This window comes from Aethalodelphis obliquidens, unplaced genomic scaffold, assembly GCF_003676395.1.
Source record: "Aethalodelphis obliquidens isolate GAN/ISIS:26980383/991018 unplaced genomic scaffold, ASM367639v1 scaffold1, whole genome shotgun sequence".
Lineage (NCBI taxonomy): Eukaryota > Metazoa > Chordata > Mammalia > Artiodactyla > Delphinidae > Aethalodelphis > Aethalodelphis obliquidens.
This window is the reverse complement of record NW_020837945.1, coordinates 40,588,420-40,611,507: the sequence shown is the minus strand read 5'-3', so window position 1 is coordinate 40,611,507 and position 23,088 is coordinate 40,588,420. Positions and strand designations below refer to the sequence as shown.

The window sequence follows — 23,088 nt, the reverse complement described above, 5'->3', positions numbered from 1 at the left end:
AAGTGAGACTTTATGAAAATCATCTTACATTTAAAATTTGCAAAATATGTGAATTATGTGCAAAAAATACATGTAAAAAAAATGTTTCAGTACATTTTTTTCCTTCTGAACTGTGAAACTGTTTACTAGGGTCTCCATTCTTTTAGCAGCATTGCTCTGATCTGAAGGTTAGGATTTTACCTACAATTTAGATTAAGCACCAAAAGATGACAATAGTTAAAGTAGTAAGAGAGAGATCTCAATGAGAGATCACAGAGAAGCACTTTCTAATAAAATAAATTCTTTATTAAACAGTAAAATTACTTTATACAAGTTAAAGTGAGGAAAAACATAAACTAGAAGAAACAATAAGCTACTTTATATACCGACTGTCTTCTGTTAAAATACCTGGTACATAGTAAGTGCCCAATAAATGTTTACCAAATTCAAAGAACATTTAAGAGAAAACACTGATATGTTATTTAAAATCAACTTGTTTCCTCAGTCTAAAACTCTTGCTCTAGTATAAGGCTGCTCTTAGAATTAAAATAATGGCTTATTCTACATTTCTCTTAATTTCTAGGAGTCTACTGGTCAATGATTTTGATTGTTCTATTACTAGTTCCAGCATTAAAGGACCTGACATGCTAAAATTTTCTATCGTTATCTAGTTTCTGCATTCTAAACTCATTTTATCATAAAGCTGTACTTCTCTAATCAATGCAGTCAGTACAGCAAAACCTCCTATCTGCTCAACAAATGTTTTTCCATTATACTTCCTAGAATAACTTTCAGTGATTTTTTTTTTTTTTTTGCGGTACGCGGGCCTCTCACTGTTGTGGCCTCTCCCGTTGCGGAGCATAGACTCCGGACGTGCAGGCTCAGCGGCCATGGCTCACGGGTCCAGCCGCTCCGCGGCATGTGGGATCTTCCCGCACCGGGGCACGAACCCGTGTCCCCTGTATCGGCAGGCGGACTCTCAACCACTGCGCCACCAGGGAAGCCCCACTTTCAGTGATCTTAAGAGCAGTATCCATCCAGGGCCATGCTTCCTACAGAAAAATCCTACCCCAAATCTGCCACTTGTCTCCAATGTCACTCTTAAATATTTGCCAACTCCTACTACTCAATCTCTTGGAGTCATCTATATTTGATTATTTTATTAACATCTTTATTTTTACTAGGGATTGCTGTCAGTCTATAATTTGGCCTTCTGTCAACCACTTTACACTCTTCTTGACTAAAACATGGACATATATTTTAACCATATGCAACAAAGCAAAAAAGTTGTACAGAACATCAATTTTTCAAACAACTTAAGCATTTCTAGTGATTAGAAAGTAGGACAGTATTTTAAAGGCTTCATACTTTTCCCTTTTCTATTCTAGATATGATCTGTAATTTTTTAATCTTTTTATTTCCTCTGTAAATAGAAACATACTATACACATATCCTTAAAAATGATTGAAAAACACATTTTTCATTCTTTGTTTTTTCAATGAGCATGATTTATGAGGAAGCAAAATAATAAAAGAATTTCCTTAATAATGAACTACAAATTCATTTGAAAGTAATATTCTTAAGTTGCTGAGAAGGCATACAATCACAAAATCGTGTAACCTGTAACAAAATTGTTCCAGATCTTAGAAATCATCTAACTGGTTCATTTTTACATGTGAGGAAATGAGGAATCGAGTTTAAATTCTTTCAAAATAAGGGAGTAGCAAAAGTCAGACTGAAAATAAAGTGCAAGAAAAAATAGGCTTTTATAACTCACAGTAAACATCATAGTCAATTTTAATATTACTTTACTGAAAGACTACAGGAAAGGTTCAAACTAGAAAAAGTAAAGCTGAAAGGATTTAGTGCACTCTGACACAGTTCTGAAATTATTTTCCTTCCAACTCTAGCAAAGGGCCTAATGTAGCTCTCACTTTAAGATATCTAAACCCAGAGACTGAGATTTGAATTCAACATGAGAAGTTGAGGTAAATCAACTTATTGATGTATTATTTTATCTTATATTTGATTCAGTGACTTACAGATTGTAGATGCTCAATAAATATATGCATATAAACTTGAAGAGAACCCAGATCCATAAGTCTTATTTCCCAGCATTACAGCTGGGCTGTGTACCTTCAAACTGGCTATATACAAAGGTTATAAATAGGGTTGGGGAGGAGAGGGGGAGGGAGCTGATCACAAATATAGACCCTTCAGAAGAAATGTTCATATTTTTAAAATCTTTCATTAGAATTAGCAATATGCAAACATTACCAAATAGACATCTCCTTAGGATAAAGTTTTGTAAAGATCTTAAGAACATTAATGTTTTTTTCACATTTTTATCACTTTCTCCAAAGCATGTTCATTGAACTTGTCTTGTCCAAATAAAATGAATTCTGCATTCATGTTACACTTGACAGTACTGCAGTAGGTTTCGCCTTAATAGCTAACATCTATTGAAAAACAAAATACAAACAACTATCATAAACTGACAGACTTTCTAGAGATTATTCTTTCGTTCGTAAAATTTAGTCCTCTAGCTTAAGGACTCTGGCAAGGGCACAAAAGTTTCTAAAAATAATTTTAATTTTTAACACAGTAGAGTAGTAGTCTGGGGGAAATAAAATTATTACGGCAGGATTTGAATATGGAGCAGAAGGATCCCTGTTAGGACTCACAGATGTGCTTCAGGGAAGTCCAAGAACTCAATGAAATATGCAAAAATTGTAATACTATATGCAAACATATTTTTTCTAGAAAGAATATAGCTCTCTTTTTCAAAAGGTCAATGACTATCCCCTGCAACCCAAAAAAGCAGTGAAAAGGGAATCTAAATTTGTGAAAATAGATGGTGAGAAAAACATCAAGGTATGGTTCACTCATTTTTATGACCTTTTAAGCCACAAGAGCCATTTTGTTAAAACACAATGTTTCTGATTATCTCATTTAGTTAAACCATTATTCTTTAAATCCTTTTCTGGGGTGCTATTACAATTTCTTACTGGGACTAAGTAGCCTTCCTTTAGCATAAAAATGTTGCCTTTCTGAAAACTCAAGAATGTTTTCCTGTTTGCCATTTTCAAGTTGATTTAATAAATTAGATACGGCTTTTTTTCTATTATTTGGTATTTTAGTAAGACACATGAAATACGTTTTTTGGTATTCTGGATATTAGTAAAACATCCCAATACAACTATTACTTTTAAGTTTTTAACAAAAAAGGATATTGATGTATACTGTTGGCTATAGCAAATCAGCCTCCAGTAAATAAAGATCGGGTGTCCCCTGGTTTGACCACCCAATTACTATGAATTATGTGTGGAGTTAGTTGTATTCTTTACTACTTTACTCCACAAACTTCACAAATACCAGCTGAGTATAATGAAGTACTAGACAAAGCTATAGTCTCTACTATTCCCTAACATAAACAGAGTAGTGAGTGGTAGTAAAAGTAGCGTTCAATCTGCACTGTGCTTTTGGACCTTCTCAAAGGCCTGACCAAGCTTTAAGCTTCATGAGCAAATTTCAGTTCTTCTAGGTCTTCTTTCTCTGAACAGGAAGTATACACTTCCCTTATAATGGTTTCTAGGTATCTTAGGGCCCTCCAGTATATCCTACTCTGACCTTGGGCTTTTGAAAGTCAGTGAATTTTAATGGAAAGTTAAAATTATCCTAAATCTTAGTTTGGGGTCTAAAAGTTTGTGTATTCACGTATTAAAGTCAAACATGATATAACCCCAAAACCACCACTAATGACTAGAGCCAAAGACAAAATCTACATGCAAAAAAGTCTTTTATACAGTATATAAGCTTCTTTTGCTCATTCATTCACCCATTCACTTAGACATTAGGTCCTACTGTGTGCCCAGCGGTGGGGATTCAAAGGAAATAAAATATAGCTCTAATTCTCATTTGGTCTATCGGAAAGATTTCACATTTTTAAGGGTGATTAAAAGAACATGCAGATTACAGCCTTCCTTGAGCATTACACATTCAAAAATTCAGTACTGAACATATCTACAGGTAATTTCTGCCCATCCTGAGCATCTTTGGTATTATTTCTTGATAATAATACTTGACATCAATAGCACAAAGAAAACTGATGGGAATAATTTCAAATTTTATCCTTTACTTTGTATATTTATCGATAACATGCTATAATGATACTTCAAACTTAAAGAAAAAGATAACAGGTTTAAATCGAAACAAAAAACTATTCTTACAGCAGAAAAAGGGATTTCCCTTCTTTATTAAGTTCTTATTTTAGGACATACCAATTTGTACTCCTCGTAAGAGGCATAGGACTAAAAAAAAAAAAAGATTAATATTTTCCTCCTGCTTCCAAAATTTTATCAGTTACCCTAGATGGTCATGAGCAGAGTTAAAGTTAAAAAAATTAATATGAACAATACCTCATCACATTTCCCAGTTGAATTTTTTCCAAATGGGATTTTTGTAAATTAAAATTACTAATTAAATTCAGATTCAGCAAGTAGCTGCTGGGTGATGAGGAATTTAAACTTGAAACCAACTGTGTAACCTGGCAACTTAACCTGGTAACTCAAATCTAGTAAAACAAATTAAGAGGTTAAAAAAATCCTAATAATTTTAATTTATGATGTGGGAGTATATCTCAATATATGTTTTTTTTTTTTTTTTGGTCACCTCTTCTAAAATCATTCAAGAGAAAACACAGTAACTCATTTAAATTAGGAACTGGGCAAACCTTTAAAAAAATTTTCAATAGTATGTTTCCTTTATATGCTATTACAATAAATGCTCTATAAAACTGTTAGCCGAAACTTTAGATAAAGAAAAAAGTCTGTTTTGAGAACAGCACTTACCATTGCCCAAAATTGTTCAGAAAGTGTTGCAGATTTTAAGATATTTAGCTTGGACAACAGCAGATAACTCTGAAAAATGTTCCTCAAATATTTTGAAAGGCAAATTAGATTTTTTTCTACCAGCTAAATTACTGGACTTTTTGTATAAGAATGTCATTCAAGTTTTCTAAAATGAGTTTACTCATTTTAGAAAGTGAGCTTACTCATTTACTGAGTTTACAGTAAACATCTCTAAAATTTGTATTTTTTAAGCAATACTGTCATGAGATGCATTTGTAAAATTACCCAGATTTAGACAAAAGTAAATGAGAAAATTAAAAGGGGAAGCCTTGAACACTATTAATTTTTTCCCGCATGACAAGTACAGATATTAGCAGAATATCCACCAAGTAAAATGAAAATATTAACTGGTTTCTAAGGCACACAGTTAGTTACATCTAAAGTGGGATTTATTTGATGAATTGCATGAAGCCTTCAGAACATTTGCTGCAACTCAAGTAGAAAGAGGCAAGTGTTCACATAACATGTTAGTCTGTAGTCAAGAAAGACATTTCAACTAAAATATGTCAATCCCCAAATCTGAAATCACTTAGACATTACTGATGTAGTATTTGGAAGAATTTCTGTATAGAAGATTTTTCAGACTGAAATATAGTACTCAGTGCTTCAAGGGCTAGGTAAAATTAGTTCTCTTTTGTTCAACAGTGCCTCATTTCCACTAGATAAAGTTTGGTCTCCAGTCTCACTATCCAATGCCTGCCTTACACTGAGTCATCCTTCACTGGACCACACAAAGTGTTTACATTATAAAAGGCTTCTAGATCACTTGGTTCAAGTGTAATAGCTGGTTTCATTAATGTTCCAGGAGCAAGGGAACTCTCTCCAATAATTCTCAGGTTGATAAATTTGATTTTCCAAGTATTCTCCACAAAAGGGCAGCGGATGAGTCCAAAAATTTGTTCAAAAATGCCCAAACAAGTGTTCTCTCGGTGGACAGTCCCAGCAACTCCAACCATAACTAGACCATGGGGAGAAGAAGCACATTTCAGTCCATGGGAATCTAGGTTGGGACTGAGAAAAAGATATTCTTCTTTCACTAGTGACAGCAGACGAAGGCTCACAATTTCTGCTCCATGGTAGTCTATCACATTTTGTTCAGATGTGTTGTAATAAAACCTAAGCTTGACATCATGCCAGAAGTGCTGTGGCCCCCATTCATCTTGAGGTGGTCCCAGAAGAGGATTCTGAGAATTAAGAAGTTCAAAGAACCAGTGACAGAATTCTTCACCTAATCGACGAAAATCAACGTTTTCAGCTTTTTTATCTTCTTTCTCCTGTTGATTAATAAAACCAACGTTAATTCTTGTATCTATTTACTATCTTGCCTCTTTCATAGCTAACTTTTAAGGTACTAATTATAGCAGAAAGGAAATGAACTACCTGTGAACTCACTGAGCCCATCTTGCACAGTAAATTATTTCTCAAAAAGGGGAGGTCATTTTAGAATTTCTCAGCTTAAACTTCTGAAAATTCCTCTAAGAAATTAAGGTTCAAAGTCTCTTAAAATATCAGCATGAATTAAGAGCCAATAATAAGGATTTACATAAGCATTTTCTCTTGATTGTGGCAGTGATTTCACAGGTGTGTTATTTGTCAAAACTTTCAAACTGTATGCTGTAAATGAATATATTCACTGTGATATATTTTATATGCAGCAAAGTTTATAATAAACACGTCTTTAAACAGACACTTCTAATATGATTGAAATTGCTTATTTTCTATGATTGGGATTATTTTATATTATTTCTTTCCAAAATGAATACTGCAAAAATACACCTGATAGGCTAGATTTTATTCAACAATGTATTCCAGAGCACAGTACCTCATCTAGGTGGTGAAAGATCTTGTATTTACCGGGCACATGCTATTACTGAATGTACTGGGCACTGTGTTTGGCACTTAAGTGCTATTTCCGTCTTTCTCCACAAGCTTTATGACACAGATATTATCGTTATGCCCGTTTTATAAACAAGGCTCACAAAGGTCCTTACTTGCTCATTTACAGCTAGTATACAGCAGACCCTAATACGAAGTCATATCTATATGAATTTAAAGTCAACATTCTTTTCAGTACATTAAGGAAGGCTTAGCAGTTCCTTTCCTAATGTGAAGGCAAACCTCTCTCACTGTAAAATACCATTAATTCAATGTGGGTATGTAGTTTAAAAACTGCAAGTTACCTAAAGGTTCAATCGATATTTAAATATTCACACAATATTTAAAATGTACAGTGAAGATAAAAAGAAATACGAACAGCCAATGTCAGCTGGAGGAAATTACTAAAACAGGATTTTTTTCCTAGCTAACAAATAAAAAAAATAAAAAAAATTTAAGTTTCTTTCATGAAATGTTTGCAATTTAATACCAAAGAAAGTCTTCAAAATGAGAAAGGGCTTACAACAGCATTCTTCTAAAGTGGAAAAAAGAAATTGGAGAACCAGAGGCTAAATTAAAATTAAATTGATCCTGTAGTCTATCCATTCTCTTTAAAAATCAATAGTCCCCATTTGATAAAGGGATACAAAACATTTTTTCTCACAAATCAATAGAATATTACATATACATTACTAAATATCAAAAACACTTTGTCTCAGGTGCTTTACTGCTCTTTCTTTAGGATGCAAAAAAAAGAAAGTAAAGCTAAAATTATTAAAAAAAACACAAAACATTAACCACATCATTCCAGATCTAGGATTATCTAAAGATTTTTACACAGAACTACAGTTCAGGATATGACTATAAGGTCTGTTTTACCTGTTCAAAGAGTCTAATGTCCTCTGTCTTAACTGGCTCTGGCGTTTCCTTCAATTTCAATTGTGACTGCTTTTTCCAGTAATCCTTTGCATGCTGAATAAGATTGTGTTTTTCAGTAGCTGGAGGTATAATAACCCCCTGTGTTGCCAAGTACTTAAATATGATTTCTCGGTGGACTTTTTTACGCCTCAAAAGTTCTTCGACACTTTGACTGTACACTAATATTGCATGAATGGCATCTAAAAGAAAATTATGAAGATTAATAGAAAATCATGAGTCACTTGTAAATTTGTCCAGGGTCAGCAGAAACTCTATCAAATAATATTTATAAACTCTTGTCATGGCATTACTGCTTTTGTATAAGACGGTTATCATTTCTAAAAACCAGGAAGTGGGGGCTTCCCTGGTGGCGCAGTGGTTGAGAATCTGCCTGCCAATGCAGGGGACACGGGTTCGAGCCCTGGTCTGGGAAGATCCCACATGCCGCGGAGCAACTGGGCCCGTGAGCCATAACTACTGAGCCTGCGCGTCTGGAGCCTGTGCTCTGCAACAAGAGAGGCCGCGATAGTGAGAGGCTCACGCACCGTAATGAAGAGTGGCCCCTGCTCGCCACAACTAGAGAAGGCCCTCGCACAGAAATGAAGACCCAACACAGCCAAAAATAAATAAATTTATTAAAAAAAAAAAAAAAAAGGAAGTAGGTTGTCAAGTTTTGGATTTTAAAAAAATTTCTTTAAACTATAAATTTCCCCACCTAAAATTCCTCCTTCCTTTCACTTCTCATATGAGATTGTGAATTTAAGCATTTTCTTTTAAAGAATGGTTGTATTTTAAGAAAAATTTGAATAAGAGAAGAAAAAATTTTAATAAGGTCAATGGAACTAAATTCATTTACAATCCCTAAAATATAGGTAAAATTACAATACTTTTCAATCTCCTCACTCTACAGATAACAAAAGTCAGGGATACATGAAGTATCAACAATCATATTTCTAAGAAGTGGCAGAACCAAGACTCTTAATTTTAAAGAACTTCTATTAAACAACAGACTAAAGATTATTTTTACATATGTGAGGTATACAGAATGGTAATAAAACGAACTCCTATATACACACAACACAGCTTAAGACACAGGAATTACTGGTATCTTTGAGGCCTCATTTTACCTCTCCCTATTTAATGCTATTCCCTCTCTCTCCTCGCTCACCTCACATGTAGCTACTCTCCAAAATTTTATCATTCTCTCGATTTTCTTTCCTTTTTTCTTTTCTTTTCTTTTTTTTTTGGCCACTCTGCCGGGCTTGCGGGATCTTAGTTCCCTGACCAGGGATCAAACCAGGGCCCCCCAGTAGTGGAAGCTCAGAGTCCTAACCACTGGACCACCAGAGAATTCCCTCGATTTTCTTTAGAGTTGTACAGCATAACTATGTATCCCTACAAAATATAGTTTGGTATTTCTTTGAATGTTCTATAAATCTAATCCATCAATATATATAGTCTTCTATAATTAACTTTTAATGTTTCTGAGATTAATCTATGTGGCTAGACACAGCTGTAGTTAATTCATTTTCAGAGCTGTACCATAGGTAATTATAGACTATACCACAAGGTATCTATCCTTTCGTTTATAGACTTTTATTATGTGTATCCAATTACAAATACTATTACTTTGGACATTTCCACACTTGTCTCCCAGCCCAGAGGGGCAAGCAGCATGAGCATCACCTGGAGCTTGTTAGAAATGTGGAATTTCTGGGCCCACTCCAAAACTACTGAATCAGAATCTGCATTTTAACAAGATCACTGAGGGACACATAGGCACATTCAAGTTTGAGAAGCTCAGGTAAGTAACCTTCCATTTAAGGAGATAATATCGAACTTGTTTTCTTTCCAAAGTACTAGTTCTAATTTACACTCCCCCAGTAGTTATCAACGACATACTTCACAAGATCAACAACACTTGACGTTTTTACATTTAGTTTTTGCCAACTTGGTACATATGAAAGGCACCATGTAGTTTTGGTTTTCATTTCATTGCTTTCTAAAGATGTTGAGTATCTTTCAATATGCTTATTATTTTTTCCTCTCTGAGAAATGACTTCAAATCATTTAACATTTTTGTACTGGGTAGTTTCGTTTCTTGTTTGCTTTTGGATCCACCATCAATTAAATTCAGCAATTTTATCTATTACAATTTTAAATTCACATTCACCAAGACTGTTAGAAGGCGATTAGCATGTAAAATATATAAATGCCAAAGAACTACATTAAGTCTAAAATTATTTTCAGTCTAAATTCTTAGAAATTTATTCACTTAGTGTTCCTGGTTCACTTTCAAATGAATGACCTTAAATGGCAGAAATGTTAAAAGCAGAGAAAGACAGTTTTAAAAGGCAGACTCTTTTGTAGATACTTAAGTCATATGCTAATACAGGAGGCGGACATTTTCTCATTTTAAACTAAAATTCAGCAAATTTAAAATATAACTAGCCAGGTAATATACAAAATCATAAATGCTTAAGCTACTCATTACATTACAACCACACTGAATATTTATAATCCATGAAATCTACTCTACCAAAATGTTTATTTGGCTCTGAAAGTAATGTAGTCCTAGTACACAGAATCATCTCTGAAAAACTTTGGATCCAAAGAGACATGGATTGATCCTATCTGCTCTTTTATCACAGTAGTTATTTTACGCAGCACACTGATAAAAAGTGTTTATGATAGATATCCTCCCCCAAGCTTGAAGAAAATGAGCAGCGGCTGACACTCCTCAGCTGATCGAAACTGAAAATGGAAAACACCCTGACTCCCCGGAAATCTTCAAAAAACAAACAAACAAAATCACTATTCACGTACTCTGCATCTTCGAAACAAGCAGCATTTGCCCACAACGTATAATGAATAAAACCTGGAAGCAGCGCCATTTTCAGCGTGCATCTGAAGCAACAGAGCAGCTATAGGGGCCGAGATTCCCGAGGGTTCCGCACAAGCGCAATCCCGGACGGGCTGGGAAGGAGGCCTACCACGGCCTCCACTCACACGCTCCCGCCAGCGGGGGGCCGGGTGAGGTCTGGGGAGGGACGGCCGCCCTTGGGGAGAAGGGTCTACCTTTACCTTGGCGGTCCTCCGGCTGCACCTGGCGGTTGGTGATGGTGTCGCATAGGGCCATGATCTCGTCGTTGTCCAACAGACCGAGCAGGTTACGACAGCCCTCCATCTCTGAGTAGCTGAGCCCCGACATCTCTACCCCCAGAAAGCGGGGAGAGGACGCCAATAACTTCGCCCCCTTAGGCCCACTGGGCCGGCGCCGTGGCAACAGGTACCGGAAATGCTCTTCCCGTTGTTCGCAGCCAAAAGGCCTCGGGTATTCCAGAGCCGTGGGCGCGTAAGTGATCGTTAATGAGGGCACTAAGGGAACGCGGTGCTCCGACCGGTGGTTCCGGGCTCTCGGGGACTGAGTGGAGTCCCACGGGTCTCACTTTAGGGAAACTCCGCATTTACACCGGGAACATCGACCTTCCACAAGGGAAAACGAAACCTAAACTCCTCAGGAGTCCCTTCTCCAAAAGAACGCCTGGGAGGCTGCGCAGGGCAGGTGCGCGGAAAGCCGGCAGCGGCCCCAGCGCAAGACAAGCTCCCGTGATGCCGCGGGGCCGGCCAATGGAGGCGTCTCCTCCCCGCCTTTGGGCCGGGACCCCGGGAGCGCTCGAAAGTTCTCTGCGGCCACTTCTGCGTTGGGAGCACCTGTAGTTTGATATTCTTAAATTACGTAGTTCTGTGTTAAAACAATTTGGTTTTGTTTAACATTACACTTGGAAAAGTTAAGGGGAAAAAAATCACCTATCCTGCCACGCCTGCCCGCCTTGCAGCTGACTTAAATTCCCCAACAAGCTGCGGTCCGCTGTTGCTTCCCTTCTTATTCTCGCCGGCTTGGCTTTAGGCGAGGCAGTATCACGAATAGTTTAAGGTTGGGGTCTTTGAAAGCCAGATTACCAGGGTTTTATCCCGTGATTTACTAACTGTGACCGAGAGCAAGCTCTTTGGTCTTCCAGTTTTCTGTCTCGAAACGAATCTAGTAGAGATACCTACCTCATAGGGTTGTTGAAGCGCAGGGAGGGGGTGAAGAACTGTGCCTGGCGCCTAGAAAAAGCCCAGTATATATCAGCTATTGTTACCACTGTTGGTGTCAACATTCACGAGAGGGAAACTTCAGACTTCAACGCATTGTCACTGGCTTCTGTCTCCTTCCATTGTTTTAGCCATATTTTAGATTTTTAACATTTAATTAGATTATTGCCAGTTAGTAGCTGAAATGTACACACCTGCAGATACAGGTGAGCAGATTTAACTTTTTTAAAAAAATATCACAGCTAAATAGTCAAAATGAACTGTAAATACAGTCTTTAAAATAAGGCATTCAAACCATGGTTAAACTGATTTGCCAGTGGATGTTACTGGGGGTACCATTTACTCATCAGATACCAATTCTTCATTTGTCATTAAGCGTTGAGTGCCTACTATGCTAGATATTGAAGATTCCGAGAAATGACACAGACCCTCCTTCAAGGAGCTTTTGGGAGTGTTGCAGATAAAGAGATAAGTGCTCACAATACTGGTGTGGAACCAAATGGAAGAAGACATGCCCAACTTTTTCATTCGTTCATTTTTTTTAAAATGTGTTTACTGAGCATGATTTGCCAGACACTGGTCTTTATGCTGGGAACAAATGCAAGTCCTTTGGAGCTTGTATTCTAGTGAAAGGAAATAGACAATAAACGTAAAAGAAACTATACTATGGCAGGAAATTCTGTGGAGAGAAATCAAAAAGAGAGGGATGGAGGAGAGGATGTTGCTATTTTATACAGGCTGTGAAGAAAGGCTTCTCTAAGTGACATTGAAGGAAAGACCTGAAAAAAGTGAGAAACTGAACCACAGAAGAGTGTTCTAGAAAGAAGCAAAAGAAGAGGTTCTGAGGAAAGAACAGAGTGCTTGGCATGTAGGAAGGAGGCCAGGAGGCTGCAGCAGCTTGTGCAAAGAGGAAGCAGTGACTGGTGAGGTTGGAGTTGTCAAGATTGATCTAGAGCAGGGTTTCTCAACCGTGGCACTACTAACATTTTGGGCAGGATAATTCTTTGTTGTGGGTCTGTCCCACAACATTGTAGGATGCTTCAGCATCCCTGACCTCTCCCCACTAGATGCCAGTAGCACCTCCTCTCCCTTACCAAAAATACCTTGTTCCTCAAATGTTTCCTGGGGTGGGGGGGCAAAATTCCCCAAGTTGAGAACCACTGATATAGAACCACTTGTCCAAAAGTGCTTTCTGAGATGAAAATATTCTGCATCTGAGCTAATACAGTAACCATCAGGCACATATGGTTATTGAGCTCTTGTAATGTGGCTAGTGCAGCTCAGCCGGTGAATTTTAAATTTTATTTGAATTTTAATTAAATTTTAATAGCCACTTGTGGCTAGTGGCTACTGTATCAGTACAGTCTAGAGTCTTGCAGCCCATTGTAAAAACTTTGGCTTTTATCTTTTACCTCTCTCTGCATTTCCTTTTATTCTCTCAGTCTCTCACTCCAGACCAGTCAGTGGTTCCCTTGCTATTTTGTTCCTTAAACTTGCCATGCAGGTCCTTGCCTCAGAGCCTTTGCTCTTGCTATTCAGCCTAGCACATTTTCCCCTCATATATGAGTGGCTCTCTTTCCCTTAACTTCATTCATTACTATCCCTGCTCAACAGTTATCAAAGAGGTGGTATCATCGTATTTTATCATCATCCTGTTTAAACACCACCTACAATGCCATGCTTACTTATACTTTCCCTACGCACTTAATTTTTCTCTATAGCACTTATATTGTATTTTTGTCCCCCCTCCCTACCACCCCCCCGGTAGAATGTGAGTTCTGAGATTCAGGGATTTTTATGTTTCTTTTTTATTATTTTTTTTCAATTGTCTATTACAGAGGCTGGCACATAGTAGGTATGCAATAAGTATTTGTTGAATGAATGAATTGTAAAGCCATTGGAGGATTTTAAACTGAGGAATGGCATGATCTGACTTGTTTCAAACAGTATCATTTTGGCTGCTGGTGTCTAGAACAGACTGCCAGAAGGGCAACAGTAGAGGCAGGGAACCCAACTAGAAGATTAATACAGTAGTCCAGGTGAGAGTGAAGGACACGATAATGAGTCAGGGATGATTGCAAGGATTTGGTTTGGGCAACTGGAGTTGCTGTTTACTGAGAGGAGGAAGACTGGGAGAAACAGGTTTCAATAGAGAAATCCAGAATTGTCAAGAGATTAGACTTTCTGGAGAGTGTGGTGATGCCCAAGAAGATAAAGCAAAGAATGAGGAGTGGGGTGGAAAAAGAATTACAGGTAAAGGGAGCAGTAGTAGGAATAAAACAGCATGGCTGTTTTTGGCTGGAACCAAGAGAAAGTTAGTAAAATCACTAACAGGAAGGCCTCAGCTCCCTTCAGGAGCTTAATTCTTAACCTTGCAAGAACGGCTCTCCCCTTTTAACAGATGTGGAAGTCTGAGCTCAGTGGGATACACTTAATTGCCTTAAAACTATCATGCTGGAATTTGAATATAGCTGATCACACATCTTTGAGCTGTTTTCATTAAATTACATTGTGGTAGTTTCAATCACTGAATACTTTGAAAAAAGTTCTCTAGATTAGAATTGTTTGGGGGTATTAGATCTGTTAAAATATCCATTCATTCAACAGTAGTTATTTAAGTACCTATTAATAGGGGACTTCTTTAAATGTCCTGGAAATTGAGTTTCTAAGGCTCTATAAATTTAATACTTTATGAAGAAACTGGTTGCTTTGTATCTGTGGTTTTCAATCCTTACCTGGAGGACTTGTTAAATGACAGATTGGTCCCTCACCTGATCAAAAATTTAGCATTTCTTTCTTTTTTGAGGGGGGGCGGCGGGCACGCCTCATGGTTTATGGGATCTTAGTTCCCCGATCCCTGGGGACATGGCAGTGAAAGCACAGATTCCTAACCACTGGACCGCCAGGGAACTCCCCCAAATTTAGCATTTCTAACAAGTTCTCAGGTGATAGCGATTCTGCTCTTCTAGGGACCACACTCTTAAGAATCACTGCTAGTAGAAGAGAATGGAACATCAAACAGCCATGTCCGTACCAGACTTCATCCTTTGTGAAATCACTGATCCTTAGGCAAGACTAACCCTCTCCATCTGGATATATTAGATCCACTCATGCTCTACAATTTGTAGGGAAAACTGCATGGCAGAATGGAAACTGCATGGCAGGATTTTAGGAGGAAACATCCGACTTTTCAGTTCCACCTCTCCATTTACTAGCTGTGTGACTAGTCAAGTTATTTAATCTTTCTGAGCCTTGGTGTCTAAAAAGCATTGTTCATATCTACCTTTGGGTTGTTTTAACAATAAGAGGTAACACACATAAAGTAACCTGGTACACAGTAATTTCTTCTCTAGTTGCAGCACCCATAAATAAGGCATGAACCTCTCTCCCTTTAGTTTTTATTCCATGTAATATTGGATCGCCTCCATTTTAAATATTGATATATAGCCCAAACTTCTGGCCTTGTTATCAGTTGATTCTTGAATTAGTATGGACCTTATGCTATGAAAGCAATCTAATTTATCTTGGAAGTGTATTTAATATTTGATTGCTTCCCAGCATTTCTCAAATTTCAGAAAAGAAAAAAATGGAAAGTCTAGATAACCCCAATAACTTTATCTAAATACCTCAATACATTTATTTAATAGTCTAAGATCATATGACCATAAATCATAGATGGAGAATTCTAGATCTCAGCTCTAGAATGTTTCAGTAATTTTCTCATAGTTTTTCAAAGCATAACATTTGTAATATGTGCAAATCACCGTAATTAACACAATATCTGTTCTTTCATTTGCAGTGCTCTCATCGTATCAAAGAGTTTCTCTCTACTTCAGCCCCAAGCTGCAAGTTATAGCAAAAAGTGTAGGAGGTTTTCCTTTGTTAGTGAGCCAAAAGAGTAGAGCCCTCATGCCCAAGAACCCCACTTTTAGATACAGATTACTAATTGGTTTGAACGTTTTCCCATTGAAATACTTTCGTAGGAAGTAATTTTCATAACTTACATCTTATTTCAAAGCGCCTTCAGTCTTTAAGTTCCACCAGAGGCTCTTCATCTCTGAAGAATTACCAGTGCAGATCAGTCCATCCACTGTCTTGGAGAGTTCTGATATTTGTTTTCCACCTACTAAGTTTCCAGAGCGTACTATTTCACACTGAAACCACTTACCTGAAATGACTTTAGTAACCAGTGTTCTATCAACTTGTAATTCCTGCATATGGACATTAGTTTAAGTAATGTCAAAAATATCTATTTTGTGTAGACTTTTAGCGTTTTCTATGTTCTTTCTTTAAAATCACTCAATAACCTGAATATGGTAATATTAACTGAAATACCTCATTCTCTTATGAAACATAATAGAAATTTCTTATTTAACATATACCTTAAGCCTAATTCCTTTTGAAGTAACGTGCTACATAAAACTGAACAACTTCATTACCAACAAGGACAATGTTTTATTGAACAAATCTATGTACAGTACAAAAAATTTCTTGAAATGAGACACTGTTGATTTATTGCAGTTCAATGGCTCAGTTTTAATTTGTACTCTTATAAAATGCAAAGTAAAATAATTTAATGTTCAACAAGGAAGCACAAATTTCCTTTCTTGCTGAATCTGTAATATCTTTCACATATTAACAATTCCAAAATGCATATGCAGCATTTAGTCATTCTGAAATGGTGTTTTACAGTACCAAATAAATTAAAAAATAAACACTACCATCCCTTTTAGGTTTTTCACCCATACTACAGTTTGAACCAAACATGAAAGGAGTACAGCTGAACCTTCAAGTGTGATTTGAAAAGAATCACAAGTTCAATGTTATGTCTTCATTATATAATTGGTGGTTTATTAAAAAAAAAAAAAAGAGTATGACTGAAGCCCAAAGTACCAGTGCCCCTGTCCACGAAGGTTCTCCTTTTCTATCTTCTCCATAATATCTGAGCAGCAAAAATTCAGATTTGCTATTTTTTTGACCTTACTGAAACATAGCAGAAAGTTAATATTTAATGTTTCAAAGGAAATTTTTATTTGAAAATGAAGGATGGAAACTTGGTCCACGTAAGATAAACACATCCTTAAAATAGAAGGAGTAGAAAAGAAAAAGAGAAGAATTTGAGGAATAAGAAGAAAGCTTCCTTGTCTTCTGAATTCCACATTGGAACTGTTGGAAGTTTATGCACCCCGTAAAAGCAAAATGATGTAAGTTTATGTTTTATAAGGCATACATAAGAAAATGTACACATTCTTTCAATAGCAATTATTTGATAAGTATATAAAGAGGTTAGAACAATGTGGTCAAACAGAATTTTATAAAACATTCCTTGATCTAGTTATGTATAAACCAATTTGATCTCAGTCTTTCAGAAAGTTTTCCCTTACCAACACAAAAGTAGAAATAAAACCTCAAAGACAAAAAAATAACAAGTGGAATATGTTTAAAACATCTTGGTATGAACTGCAAAATGAATGAAAATAAGTTGCAGACATGGATTTATGGCAATAGTTACAACTTATAAAAAATAAAAAGTTAAAAATGTGATAAAATGTTAAGCTGTGATTTTAAACATCTGGAAAATGTACAAAGCAGAAATATTTTAAAATAACTTCATTGTCCATATGAACTAGTTTCCAAATACTTTTTATTATATGATGTATTTTAGACTGAACTGAAAAAGAACTCAAGTATTATATTTTTAGTATCAGGAAGTATGGAAAACATTTTTTTCTTTAGTTGACCTGAAAGGATTTAAAAACCTTATCGAGTTGTTTACTTATGTTTTTAAATGTAAATTCCACAGCCTAATGTAGGCTACATAACAAAACAAAAACCTGATTTGATTGATATGGACTTATGACTATCAATTGCATAGTAGTGAACGCCTATGATAAATAAACTAATAAAATTGGGTAGTTTTTTAGATATCTGATTTATCATGACCTAGAAATCCTAATTTAATAAAGCCTGGATGCTACCCTGGAAGAAAAGTCACACTTCCTTAGTGACTTCATTCAAAAAGCTTTAATATCCAGAAATTTATAATAGTAGGGTCTGATGAGATTATATACTTTGAACAAGAATGTATCAGTTGGAATAACTGGAATATCTGGTTGACATTGGTACATTAATAGCTCTGTTTTTGAAGAATTTGCCTTTGCATTTTTGTTCATTTTACCCCTGCTATAGATTAACACACTGTTAGGTAAAAGGAAGTCTTTAAGCTTCCTCTTTTAAAGACATGGAACACATCTGAGAGGGTATTTTTAAAAACCTTTTTGTTTTAACGATTTATTGACTATTAAGTTAAAATCTTCCTTAGGAAAATTACTGGTCATCAAAGAAAATAAATGCATCAATATATCTTACTGTGTTCTTACTGTGCAAATTTTTGTGTAAATATTTCTTTTTATATATAAAAATTACTATTCAGACCAAATTCATCAGAAATAAATAAGAAAGCATAAGTAATATGGCTTATTTTAGAATTAACTCTCCTAATTGAGTAAAACCAATGAATTCTTGACCGGATTCTTAGCTGCATATTTTTTTTTTATAGTCAGTTATTTTTATAGGACTGTACTTAGATAACTCACATTAATGTCTAAAGGACCTTACTATGAATCATCAAGCAATGTCCTAACACTACTCTATATACAAACAGAAATATCCCAGTGTGCTTATACCATTATTCACATTGAAGAATTTGCAATTCAGTGTTTTCTTTCAACTAAGATAGCCTTTAATGGTCTTAGATCCTCCCATCTCTTCCCAGAGTTACTGATAATATGTTTTCTATTGACGCTGCTGCCTTTTAAATATAACTCATTGGTATTATAAAAATGGAAAGTGGAAGGTTCTGTCAAGAGCTTATTAGCAAAGCACTGTTGTTTTGTCTTCTTTTGTTTGTTAATTTTAAATGCTGGTATGTCATTCATTGAACTTTGACCTAATCAATCATCTGGAAACAAGGTACAATCTTTTATAGCTAGTATGGTGATAAATCGTTTTACTTTCATCTTATCAATCAGTTTCTAAGTAATAATAAATCAAACAGAAATGGTTCCTTAAAGCATGTTTGACCAGAAAGGAGGACATAATCTGATTAGGCATGACAAGAAAACAAACCCTATTTGTGGAATACTTTTAAGTTGTAAACCACCCCCCCCCTTTTTTATAATGGGTTTTTCCCTTTCTGTAAGGCCATAGCTGGTTATTCTTTTTGACTAGTTGCCTGCATATGTTTCTCACATAAGCGAAACTGAACATGCTGCTATTAATCATCATCGACTTCTTAAAAAAAATGTGGTTTTTCTGGATAACTGGTACTTTGGGAGTTTTGTAATAACCCTTTTGGAGTCTAAACCAGCACATCTCCTCTGTGGGTTCATTCTAGAAAATGTGCTTTGTCTTTATCTTTAGTAATCCAAGACCGCTCTAAAATTAAGGCCATCAGGGAAATAGCAAACTGATGATGCATTTTCTTGTAGTGCTTTTTGCACACTACTGCTTGATCGACAGATCGTTCTGAAACATTTTTATCAGGCACCTGTAAAACAGAACACGTCTGTTAATTCATATTTATAGATGTTCATCAAGTATTCTAAGTTAGATTTCCTGTTTATTTATACCCTTACTCATTTAAAGAATATTAATATTAGTAGAAAGGCAAGCTCTTCTTTTGCTCAGTTTTATTTTTCAATTATTTTCTGGTTCTTTCTTATTTTTGTTTTTGTAATAGAGGCTCAACTTGGTTTACATTTCTGGCATGCAGATGAAAAACATTTCCATCATAATTACTTTGTTTTTAGATCTCTTACTACATAAAACTTGGAATGAAGAAAAGCCTCAGATACAGTTAAAGAGTATGATCCAAAAGTATGAAAAAACTGTGTTCAAGTTCTGGCTTCCACAAGTTCACAGGTGTATGCCTATGCAAATTACTTGTGAATGTCAGTTGCTTGATCTATAAAACAGGAATAGTGATAGCACCTCATGGTGGTTGTATGGATTAAAGGAAATAATGTATGGGGTAGTGCTTTATTATCTGTGTTATATAAATGTTAATTTTTTTAACCTTACAAAGATCTATGGCATTTTCTATTTCTACAGATATACCTGCTGAGAAGACAGAAGACTTACTTTCATCATCTGAATCAAATCCAAAGAGTGTCTGACATTTCTTTTGTGCAAGGTGAGCCTCAAGTGCTTCTGCATTACAGTAGGTGGTCAGGCATTTGCCACATCTTAATCTTTTCACTGATTTTTTACAAACGTTATCTTGATCAGAACAGGCATCTACCCTATCAGTCAGAAATTTTCTGCGTTTTGGCATACTAAGGTACCGTTCATCAAGGTAACTGGGAGGCAATGGTCTGACATATGGCTTTGTTAAAATTAAGCCATATGAAGTATGTTCACTCGTCTGATTTGGTTTGGAAGGTGCCTGAGGTACTGGCAGGGTACTGTGTTCTTGTGGTACAACACTAGGTAAAATGGAACCGTTTTCTGTCCTGATTCTATTTGTATCAATTTTCAAAGCAGGATCTGAGGAAACTAAAGGTGTTTGCTCTATTCCACTGTGTCCATTGACTAAATCACTAATACAATTATTTTCAGAATTTGGCTCTATGTCAGGCATCTTTTGGTCTGTCAAGCTTATATCAGAAACAGTGTGATCAGAATGTTCATTTCCATTCTGAACTAAACGGTCTTTCTTTTCCATACTTTCTATACATGTCTTTGGTTCTGTAGGATCTTTCCTTGATTTGCTAGTAGAAACTGGTAGACTAACAGTTTGTTTCTCATTACTAGATGAGTCTTTTTCCTGATGATTAGATTTTGAGTCTGTAAGAACATCCCAAAGAATTGCTTCACTTGGTTGTGCAGATGATTCTGGCGTTTTACTTAAATAGTGCTGAGCTTCATGTTCATATAGCAGAGGAAGATCTTCAAAAAGCTCATGGCATTCTGGAAAACTACACTGAGCTTGAAATATCCTGTGACTTTTTGTGTGCTGAGCAAGTTGGATTGGCAGCTTAAATGACTCATTGCAATTAAAATGCAAACAAAAGTACACATTTGGATAGCTGTGTCTATTAAGGTGATCTATAAAATGTTGAGAATCTTCAAACTGCCTTTGACAAAATTTGCATTTTCCTTTGCTCCACTTCATTACTGTTTGCCGCACATTTAAATCAGTTGGATGTACAGTCCTTGCATGCTTATTTAGAAATCCAATTCTTTTAAATATCCTGACACAGCCAAGAGCGGGGCACTTAAAGTTTCCTTCTTGATCTGTCGCATATATGTCTTTTGGATGGCACACGGTTCCATTGATTTTATGAAGTACTGAAGTTTCCTGATTCAAGTCGTAATCATCTTCTTCATAATCACCTTCTTCGTCTTCTTCCTCCTCATAGTCATCCACACATACAGGTAATGGCTCTGAGACATTATTTAAAGAAGTATCAGGATTGCCATTTTCAGTAATATTTTCAATAACATCTTCCGATACACTTCCAGGAATTTCAATGAATTCACCCACATGTGAAGGGATGACATCTTTGTTTCCATCACTGGAACGGGTAATAGTCTCTACTTCCAAATCCTTATTATCAGACTTCCCATTTTCAAATGAAATGAAAGTATCAGAACAATTTATTTCTTCCAAAGCAGGATTTTCCTGATCCTCCTGTTGAGCTGCAGCAAGTTGCTGTCTCTGTATTTTCTTAACATGATTCTTTAAATGCTTCTGCATAAGTCCTCTGTTTCTAAATTTTCTACCACATATCACACATGAAAAACTGCCCTTTTTCTGATGAGCCTGGGCATGCCGTACAATGTGACCACCTAGAAATTCCTTGTTACATAACATACACCGATGCCTTGGGACATTGTGATCTACTCTGGAAGCATTAAGAGCTGTGAGGTTTTTCTTTGCATTAATATGACCTTTTGGTTGCACTCCAGATATATCATCAGGATCAAGCTCTCCAGTGCTCTGATCTGTAAGAGAGTCAAGTCCTTCATCTAAACCTTGCTGTTCCACTGCCTTTTTTACATTACCTGTAGAATTTTCCAGTGTACTTTCATTTAGAAATCTAACTGCTGATTTATCACTCAGTAACGCTACACAGTTTTTCTTAATCATTATGAAGTTCCAGAATTCAGGATCAAAAAACAATCCCTTTTTCAAAATTGGAAGTAATTCAAAACGAACACGATTTTGAACACTACTTGTGCCTTCATTATATTCTTCATCTGGACGTTTGTAAAGCTCTTCAACAGTATGATAAGCTTCCAAGGAGCGCTCAAGAAAAAATATTGAGAGTGCACAAATCCTGAGAATCTCCAAATCATTTGGCAAAAAATGTGCAATTGTTTTATAAATTAGACATTTAGTTTTAGGATCATCATGAAGGTCTAGCTGTAGAGCACAACCACATATTTCAACACAAATTTGTAAGCCTTCTTCTTCAACCTGTAAAAAGAAAAATATTACTGCTACTTCTTAAAAAAAATTATTAACACTTACTAGATTATCCTTTTAAAATACAGGGTTGGCCAAAACGTTCCATAGCATCGTACGGAAAAACTCGAACAAACTTTCTGGCCAACCCAATACAACTCTGAAATGAAAGCTAAACAAACAGAGTATTCTAAATGTGCAATTTTCTTCAATGGGTAGCCATGTTTAACTACTTTTTAATATATAAATAAATCTGTTTTAACTTGAGAATAACCTGGAAAAGACAGTATTTTAGCTTCCAATTTATTTAATTTTCAAGTCTGACAAGCCCTACTGACCATAATACAAAATGCTTCATAACCTTATGGTTATTAAAAAAATAAAATGCTTCATGAACTTATGGTGGTTCAAGTTTCTTACATATCTAGGCCCCTGTTTTAAGGTACCAATCTTACATTCTGTGGCAGAAGGGTTAAATTATATGAATTTAAAAACACAGTTATCAATTTTTTTTGTTTTGTCTTTGTTTTTACGGTACGCGGGCCTCTCACTGTTGTGGCCTCTCCTGTTGCGGAGCACAGGCTCCGGACGCGCAGGCTCAGCGGCCATGGCTCACGGGCCCAGCCGCTCTGCGGCATGTGGGATCTTCCCGGACCGAGGCACGAACCCGTGTCCCCTGCATCGGCAGGCGGACTCTCAACCACTGAGCCACCAGGGAAGCCCAGTTATCAATTTTTGATGTTAAAAAAATACTAAAGTAAAAACAAAAAGAACTGCTTATGGAAACTCTTTCATAAAGCTGCACTAAATAATATTACTTATTGTACTTATTAAGTA

The 23,088-nt window shown here is 36.1% G+C and overlaps 2 protein-coding genes across 10 annotated transcripts in view; both read right to left on the bottom strand.

The window, feature by feature from the left end:
• Window positions 1-1,133: 1,133 nt before the first annotated feature.
• CUNH3orf38 (chromosome unknown C3orf38 homolog) lies at window positions 1,134-11,465 on the bottom strand. 2 transcript variants are annotated; one of them, XM_027102794.1, is made up of 3 exons: window positions 10,767-11,465; window positions 7,644-7,882; window positions 1,134-6,163 (listed from the first exon to the last, which is right to left on the bottom strand). In XM_027102794.1, the coding sequence occupies exons 1-3, from the start codon at window positions 10,891-10,893 to the stop codon at window positions 5,591-5,593; spliced, it is 939 nt and encodes a 312-aa protein (XP_026958595.1). In that variant the 5' UTR covers window positions 10,894-11,465; the 3' UTR covers window positions 1,134-5,590. The 2 variants fall into 2 exon arrangements, with proteins under 2 accessions (XP_026958595.1, XP_026958599.1); XM_027102798.1 differs by lacking the exon at window positions 10,767-11,465 and adding an exon at window positions 10,509-10,724.
• A 4,750-nt stretch (window positions 11,466-16,215) lies between these two features.
• ZNF654 (zinc finger protein 654) overlaps window positions 16,216-23,088 on the bottom strand; it is a 94,307-nt gene continuing 87,434 nt past the window's right edge. For 4 of the 8 annotated variants that reach the window (XM_027102759.1, XM_027102771.1, XM_027102787.1 and 1 more), the window contains 2 exons: window positions 19,923-22,263; window positions 16,216-19,329 (listed from right to left, as the gene is read on the bottom strand). In XM_027102759.1, the coding sequence (XP_026958560.1) occupies window positions 19,322-19,329; window positions 19,923-22,263 (2,349 nt within the window). In that variant the 3' untranslated portion in view covers window positions 16,216-19,321. Of the gene's footprint in view, window positions 22,264-23,088 lie in introns of all 8 variants that reach the window. The other 4 variants (XM_027102756.1, XM_027102764.1, XM_027102775.1 and 1 more) reach the window with 1 other exon arrangement.